The 9,202-nt window shown below is 39.5% G+C and overlaps 1 protein-coding gene across 2 annotated transcripts in view; it reads right to left on the reverse strand.

The window, feature by feature from the left end:
- LOC110523562 (atrial natriuretic peptide receptor 2) overlaps positions 1 to 9,061 on the reverse strand; it is a 58,035-nt gene extending 48,974 nt beyond the window's left edge. For both annotated transcript variants that reach the window (XM_021602362.3, XM_021602361.3), the window contains exons 1-2: positions 8,055 to 9,061; positions 1,061 to 1,242 (exon numbers count right to left, since the gene is read on the reverse strand). In XM_021602362.3, the coding sequence (XP_021458037.2) occupies positions 1,061 to 1,242; positions 8,055 to 8,757 (885 nt within the window). In that variant the 5' untranslated portion in view covers positions 8,758 to 9,061. The remainder of the gene's footprint in view (positions 1 to 1,060; positions 1,243 to 8,054) is intronic.
- Between the last annotated feature and the right edge of the window lie 141 nt (positions 9,062 to 9,202).

Below are 9,202 nucleotides of genomic sequence, written 5' to 3' on the forward strand. Positions count from 1 at the left end.
GCCTAACTTTTCTTTATCAATCCAAAGCCATTTGTAGCACCTTTCATTTGGAGTTCAACACCGGAATCCACATTTCCAATACTAAGTAGGTGACTACAGTAACTGCAGTGCAGTCAGTGACATTTAACAGCCAAATTGGAAGAGGAGCATCTGTACCCCCACTCACTTATTTTTTGACACATTAATATGCATAAGTAAGTGGCTTTTAGCTGAAAAAAACACTCTCTCCTTCATTAAGTCCATCCAAGTATTAAAGTCCAAGCAGAGACGGGGGGAGGCAGGGAGTAAGTTATGACCTTTCTACAGATTATTGCCTGCCGGAGTCTGAACCATTATGAAGTTGCATGTTGCAATTTCCTTTTGCAATTTGTGGGACCACTAATTGTTATTATAAGCAAAGGTCAGTTCTGACTTGAATGCAGTGAGTAAGCCTGTTTTAGGGGAAATTTGTGAGTTGGATTAAAAGGATGTGATGGGTTACCTCGTTAACTGTTAAGTTATGGATCAGTGAACCAAAATTGTTCCAAGCTGGTTGTCAATGGCTGGTGACAAACAACAAACATATACATTGTACCTCATGCAATTTGTATTTGTTTACTGTTTATAAACATTTTGTTATGTTTTAAGATACAACTTTACAGTAATTCATACACGTAGGCTACATGTGGGTCAACCTCATTCAACTTGATGAACTTTGTGTTCCCTTTAATACAGGTTCAGTTGGAACAGAGGGGTGCGAAAGTATTCTTTTGATGGACAGGCTGCTGATTCACACACGAATGAGAGGTTTTGAATTGAATGTCCTCAGTGAAAAACATCCATTTCACATGCCAAATGGCAGTTTCAGACTTGTGATCCTGTCTGGCTCCAATTACCGAAGGGGGGAAAGAACTGACAGTTCTGCACCAACTAATTGACAGAGTATTTGGACACAATTACTCAAAAAGGATTCTGCAATAAATTATATTAATCAAATGTAATGAATGAAATTGAAGGAATATTTCTCTGTCTCCATCCATGTTTGTCTGTCTGTTTGCCTGTCAGTCTCAGTGCAGTGTACCTTGAAGACCTTGATGGGATCAATCCAGAGGCTGTCGTTGTTCAGCCAGGGTTTGCGCTCCGTTAGGCTTTCAGCAAACACGTCCAGATAGAAGATGGCATAGTTCTCAGGGTCTGGGATCTCACTCTGGAAAAGCTTCATGATTTTCAGAAACGTGTCCGGAGGCCCGCAGATATACACAACTGTAGAGAAGACAAAAAACACAACACAAAAGTTACTTATAACTGATTATCTGAATTATGGTTCTATTTCCTATAACTGCTTTAGCTATCAAACCTCTCCATTTTGTGAATTGCTCCTCTTATCATTGGTAGACTAGATGTAGATATGAACCATATGAGGTATGGAAATCAATCCAAATCAGTAACTTCTGGGGAATGCTGTTATGAGGAATCATGTGTAGGTACGCCTACTGAAGTTGCACAGCCATGTGTCTGCTATTTAGGGGGAGTGTGCATGTGTGTTTAGAGTGTTTAAAGCTGTCTGTGCTGTACGCCTGCCTACATAATACCATCCCATTCTGTTTTCATACAGTCTGCTCCATAGACAGTATGTCTGTAGGCATTATTTCCATTCGCTGCATATGTCATAGTGACTGCTGCCAGCTCTAAGGCAGTCCTCCCAGTTAGCAGACATTTCCTCAAGTGTTAGACCAAAGTCGGCACAGACCGCCTCTCAGACCCCAACTCTCATCTCTTCCAACATAGCTCACAAGGAGCCATGCCAAGTAGTCATGCCAAGTAGTCCTGATGTCTCCTGGACATCGTCCAAAACAAATGTACAAAAAGGCGGGGGAAAAGTCGACCTGTGTTGTAGGAATCATAAGGATCTGCCTGGGCTTAACTTATTACAAAGCACATCAAATTGTTTGGTAAATTTTGTTTCACTTAGCGGCAGACTCAAAGATAGCAACCAGCCCACCTTACCTGAACTCTCCATTTCTAGTAGAAGGCAGCATTATCTCCCATGACTCACACAACATCTACACGTAGAGAAACTTAACGCTGCAATGACTATTAAATGCATCCCATTCTGTTCATAATCAAGCGCCTGAGTCTCCAAGCCTATATCATGATTACATTCCATTTGTAGTTTTCCCAGGTGTGACGCTTGAAAGAAGACCAATGGAACAGTCTCTGCAAACTTGCATGTTTAGAAACTACCATCAACGTCACAGTGTTTTGTGTAATGTGTATCTTACTTATGAAAGTGTAATACAAATATGACAGAGATCATTTTAGAGATAATTATTTTGTAGACCATTGTGTTACCATGGTCTAATCTGTCAGATGGACTTTAACAACTCTCGTAAGAGGACTTAGGAACCGTACGCCTTTGTCGCATGTCTTTGTTCTCTTCCAGGAAGTTGTACACAACTTCCATAAACACATTTATATCTACGATAGACAGAAAAGAGCCAGTCACACAACACAAATGTGATGCATGCTGACAGTTTTTGATATACAGAACCAGTCAAAAGTTTGGACACACCTACTCATTCCAGGGTTTTCTTTATTTTTGCTATTTTCTACATTGTAGAATAATAGTGAAGACATCAAAAGTATGAAATAACACATATGGAATCATGTAGTAACCATAAAAGTGTTAAATAAATTAAAATATATTTTAGATTTGAGATTCTTTGCCTTGATGACAGCTTTACACACTCTTGGCATTCTCTCAACCAGCTTCATGAGGTAGTCACCTGGAATGCATTTCAATTAACATGTGTGCCTTGTTAAAAGTTCATTTGTGGAATTTCTTTCCTTCTTAATGTGTTTGAGTCAATCAGTTGTGTTGTGACAAGGTAGGGCTGGTATACAGAAGATAGCCCTATTTGATGAAAGACCAAGTCCATATTATGGCAAGAACAGCTCAAATAAGCAAAGAGAAATGACAGTCCAGCATTACTTTAAGACATGAAGGTCAGTCAATTCATAAAATGTCAAGAACTTTTAAAGTTTCTTCAAGTGCAGTCGCAAAAACCATCAACCGCTATGATGAAACACATCTCAACATCAACTGTTCAGAGTAGACTGCGTGAATCAGGCCTTCATGGTCGAATGCTGCAAAGAAACCACTAATAAAGGACACCAATAATAAGAAGAGACTTGCTAGGGCAAAGAAACATGAGCAATGGACATTCGACCAGTGGAAATCAGCCCTATGGTCTGATGAGTCCAAATTTGAGATTTTTGGTTACAACCGCCATGTCTTTGTGAGATGCAGAGTAGGTGAACGGATGATCTCCACATGTGGGGTTCCCACCGTGAAGCATGGAGGAGGAGGTGTGATTGTGTGGGGGTGCTTTGCTGGTGACACTGTCGTGATTTATTTAGAATTCAAGGCACACTTAACCAGCATGGCTACCACAGCATTCTGCAGCGATACGCCATCCCATCTGGTTTGCGCTTAATGGGACTATCATTTGTTTTTCAACAGGACAATGACCAAAACACACCTCCAGGCTGTATAAGGGCTATTTGACCAAGATGGAGAGTGATGGAGTGCTGCATCAGATGACCTGGCCTCCACAATCACCCGACCTCAACCCAATTGAGATGGTTTGAGATGAGTTGGACCGCAGAGTGAAGGAAAAGCAGCCAACAAGTGCTCAGCATATGTTGGAAAAGCATTCCTCATGAAGCTGGTTGAGAGAATGCCAAAAGTGTGCAAAGTTGTCAATAAGGCAAAGGGTGGCTACTTTGAAGAATCTCAAATATAAAATATATTTTGATTTGTTTAACACTTTTTTGGATACTTCATGATACTTCCATATGTGTTATTTTATAGTTTTGATGTCTTCACTATTATTCTACAATGTAGAAAATAGTACAAATAAAGAAAAAACCCTTGAATGAGTAGGTGTGTCTAGACTCTTGACTGGTACTGTATATATATATATATATATATATATATATATATATATATATATATATATATATATATATATATATATATTACAGGAAACACAATTGGTGTGATTTCAGTGAGAGGTCTATATAGTACCTGTGCTACATTATGTTGGCAACCCTGTTAGCACTCAGGTAGTCTGCAACAAACAATCACATATAGTATGTGCCTCCAAAAAAGAGAAGACACAGCTTGATGTATTCTTCCTTCCAGCCGTGTGGCATTTTTTACCTTTATTTAACTAAGCAAGTCAGTTAAGAACTTGCTATGTTGTTGTCTTAGGTCTCTCTTTAAGTAATGTTGTGTTGTTTCTCTTGTTTTGTTCTATATTTATATATATTACATATATATAAATCCCAGCCCCTGTCCCCGCAGGTCTTTTGCCATCATTGTAAATAAGAATTTGTTCTTTACTGACTTGCCTAGTTAAAGAAAGGTTAAAAAATAAATAAAAATAAAATAACACATTTCTTATTTACAATGACAGCCTACACCGGCCAAACACAGACGACGCTGGGCCAATTGTGCGCTGCCGTATGGAACTCCCAATCACAGCCGGTTGTGATAGAGCCTGTATTTGAACCAGGGTGTCTGTAGTGAAGCCTCTAGCACTGCCTTAGACCGCTGTGCCACTTGGAAGCCCAAGTGTATGTGTGCTTTTTAGTGGTCTGAAAATGATCAAGGTGTGAGCTTTCTCCACAAGTAACCTGGTGGGACTTTGAAAACATAATTGGCCTCATGTTCAGTCTGGTTGTTAAGGTTTGTTAATTTGAGGCAGGTAAATGTTTTTTTGGGGAGATATTACATGTTTCTACCATTTCTCTTTTTTCATGAACAAATCTGATAGGAGGCTAATAATTAGACTTCAAAGGGTTTTCCCATCAGATTCAGAACACAAAATCAGAGGGACTATGTCAGAGTGAATCAATTTACATTACAAATCTGTACCTGACAACCACTGGCTTAAAAACACTCAACGCTATACAGTACTGTCAAGACGTCAACCAAAATGAGAGACCACACAGTTGCGGTAAAGGTTGACAACCTAGGGGTTATATGTTGGTGATCTCAGAGGGATGAATGGGAATGGAATGTCAAGCCAGAACTCCAAGCTTAGACAAGCCGTGACAAAACCATTAGCTTCCGTGACCCCAAGCTCACCATGGCGGGCCCATAATTCAGCTAAGAGGTTTGGCAGCTTTCAAAATGATTTTCCTGATGTAACAGCAGTTAAGTACCATATGCAGTGTTTATTGCACTATTTGTTATTGTTACTGCTGCTTTTCAAGTGCTTTAAAAGAGAATAAACCCAGTCATTTACATGCATCACTCATTGACAACACAGCCGTATCTGTATTCTGTGCTATGCTGGTTAGTGCCGAGTCACTCTAGTCTATAATGTTCTTCTCATCCACTGATTTCCAATCAGTACCCTGACAATAACTATGGATGAAAACAGTGAGCCAAGAGTATAATTTTGTGGTTATAGTAATGTTTTAGGGTTATTGAGAAAACCAAAGGCCAGTATCTTCCCAGATGATGTGAAAGAGTTTAGGGCCTTTACTTCTTCCAGATGAACCAACACACAGCATCAGACGGTTCCTACAAACAGAACAGTTCTGGGCCAAAGCACACATCAATATCACTTGCCAGTATTTGTGTTTCGCTGTTGGACTTTCAACGCCCCAATTCCCCTCTATCGGTATAGACATTTTGATATTGCAGTATAATGCTATGGTCCAAGGTGATTGTTTAGCTGATGCAACTATGTCAGTAGAATTGATCGTTAACATCATTCCATTGTATTATTGATATGCAGCATCCAATTTTGATGGATTCTGAGTTACCAACAAATTTGAAAGCAACACATTTGAAAGCAACAAATTTGAAAGCAACAAATTCCTAAAATACTTAAGTCTTGAATTTGTGAAATATTTATTCAACTGAGACACAAAAAAAGCATTGATGTCACTTAATTGTATTGATAAGGGTAAACAACAAGAAAGTCTAGCTGCATAATGCAACTGTGAGCTGCCTGTTCCTGATGACTAACAGAGAGCAAACACTCACAAGTAACTAGTAGCATACAAATGACCCATTTTCAACCTTAGATGTGTCAACACAATGGGTCCTTTGCCACATCTAACAATAAATCTGAGTACATGGTGTATTAGGACAGAGGTGTAATGGGTCTCTACAGACAACATCTCTCTACGTCACTAAAAATAATTATTGTAAATGTTATAATGTAGAGTGATGTGTGTGTGACGACTTGGCAGAGTCTCTGTTTATATGCTTTCTCAGCCCATTACAAGTAGTGAGGATTAATTAACCATTTCTAAAATAGTTTTGGAGTTAATCAAATGTAATGACAACATTCCTGTTGTAATGAACATGTAATAACATATTCTACAGTGGGGATTGCCATGGAAACAATGTTACAACAGCTGTGTGTCACTGCGATTTTACACTAGGTAAACAATCCACACTATTTGTGTAATGATAAGAATGTATTTTTAATTGTTTTGAAATAAGCAATAGGCTACATCAAGTACATAATGGTGAACTGTAAATAGAATGAGCTGGAAAACAAGGTGGTGTGAGTCAACACGGCATTAATGAACAATAATAATGCCTTAGCATTAGTAAAACTGAATATTTACAATAATTTTTTACGTTTCAGCTGTAAATGCCTGTCTACTTAATTGGGATAGATGCTGTAAATAACATGTATGAAAGACCTATTGAATAAGAAAATAAATAAATAAAATCTATGCGTGCAGGCACATAATCTCTCTCTCACACATAAACACACTTTCAGTGATTACGCAGGTGGTTCACAGCAATAAATGGTGGTCTGGTAAGTCACATACTGGGTTTAGAAGTGCATTCTATACTGTCTTCATCTCTTCACTTCTCCCTTTTTGTTTACAAAGCTCTTCTTCACAAGCTTTCAACACATCTCACTTATCTGTTACAGTACAAAAATAAGGGCCACCAAACCCGCTCACAGGGTTGGTTAACTCTTGAGGTCCCTCGTGTCTCTACCAACCAAGGTAAATCAGCTTTTAGTTTTAATACCTCATTACATCTTGAATCCCTGGTGCCAATAGGGCAGTTTAGAATTCTGATGAGGAGTGAATTCACTTAGGTTTACAAGTGTTTTGTTGATTGTGGTGGCTTATTTGTGTTGTTGAGATGTGGTGTGTCTATCTGCTGTATCTTCTAGTTTATTGTTAACAGTTTTATTGATTTATGTTGTGAGTGGTTTGTTCTCAGGGCACCATTGTGAATGAGACCCTGGTCTCTCCTGAATAAATAAAATCTAAATAAAAAAATAAAATAGGCAGGCTTACTAAATATGTTTTTATTATATTAAATAGGTATTCCAAGAACATGTTTAACTCCACTGTAGGCCTATGTAAGAATGTGCTTTGACTAACACTGAGTGTACAAAACATTAGGAATACCTGCTCTTTCCTGACATAGACTGACCAAGTGAATCCAGGTGAAAGCAATGATCTCTTATAGATTTCACTTGTTAAATCCACTTCAATCAGTGTAGATGAAGGGGACGAGACAATCATTTTTAGCCTTGAGAAAATTGAGATATGGATTGTGTAAGTGTGCCATCACAGAGTAAATGGGCAAGACAAAATATTGAAGTGCCTTTGAACGGGGTATGGTAGTAGGTGCCAGGCGCACCGGTTTGAGTGTGTCAAGAACTGCATCGCTTCTGGGTTTTTCACGCTCAACAGTTTCCCGTGTGTATCAACCACCCAAAAGGACATCCAGCCAACTTGACACAGCTGTGGGAAGCATTGGAGTCAACATGGGCCAGAATCCCTGTGGAACGCTTTCGACACCTTGTAGAGTCCATGACCCGACGAATTGAGGGCAAAAGGGGGTGTTCCTAATGTTTTGTACGCTCAGTGTATATGACCAATACTGGCTACTCGTAAATTAAAAACGTACGCCCAAATATCATATTAACCTACTATCAAGCAAATGTTCCACATCTTATAATGGAACATCTACATTTCACATTGCACATGTGGAAATAGCCAATTTATAGACTTACTTCTTCCGTGGTCTTTCATGAAAGTAATGATTTCTTTATAATAGCTTGGCGAGTCTTGATATGGCAAGGCATCAACTGTGACATTTTCCGCTTTCAAAATTATGTAAATTCCTTCAGAGAGGAAGTAGTGAGGTCGGTCATCTTTTTTCACATCGTGAAAAATCAGAATGGCACGAGTGGTCCAATTAAACTGCGCGTGAATAATACTAGCAAAGTCTCCCAATTTTGTGGTCGAGGGTCCGGTGCGCACAATCGTTTTGTACTCATCCCCGTTAACAAACCCATATGCTGTTCCTCCCGCAGTTATCAATGGGAGTTTCCAATGAGATGCAAATCTTCCAACTGAGGCCACTGAATACACGCAACCTGGTCCGAAGAAAGCATCTGGTTTATTATAAAGTTTGGTGTCCACGGCGATAATCTGTGCCTTATTTTCTGCGCAGACACCGGTTGAATCCTCCGTGCTGAAATTCAAGAGTTGAATTGAGTGGCCTTGGAGAACTCCGTGCTTCTTCTGTAGATTCTCGTTCGCCATAATAATTGCTGGGAAAACCCGAGGCAAAGCCCAGGGATACTTGTGGTAATTGTCGGGAAGCATCACCGCAACTGTGATATTATTTCCCATATTCGTTCGACACCTGGATATGAGAGAGTATGTGAATACCACAAATAAACAGTATCCGAGATCCGTTTTATATCCCATTGCTTTAATTTGAAGTATAAAATAAATCCAAGAAAACGGACCTCGTGTGTTCACCTGGAGTAGTAAGACGCCTTACTGTCCTGAAACCTAACCATATGGCTCTCTATTTAAAAATGCAACTTCAGGCAATAGAAGAAATGTTTAGGTAATCCATGTGTCATTTATCATCTTTAACGTTGCTCTAATGGTTATCCAGCAGTGATTCTGTGCGTTGTTCACTTCAGCGCATTTCTTGGACTGATGTTCCTTAACTCGCCCCTCCGAGTGTGATAACATCCATCCAAATGACTGGAACTTAAATCACAGAAACATTCAGTGCAGCCCCGCACACGTCATATCACAGGTCTGAGAAAGACTAGGAAGAGGCGCCCCCTGCCTGCTGTCCCTGTTCTTCAGTCCTGGTCCTTGGAGACCCACCGGGTGTGCAAGCTTTTGCTCAGCCATA

This window comes from Oncorhynchus mykiss, chromosome 5, assembly GCF_057628025.1.
Source record: "Oncorhynchus mykiss isolate SJ-2025 chromosome 5, ASM5762802v1, whole genome shotgun sequence".
NCBI classification, from domain to species: Eukaryota; Metazoa; Chordata; class Actinopteri; order Salmoniformes; family Salmonidae; genus Oncorhynchus; species Oncorhynchus mykiss.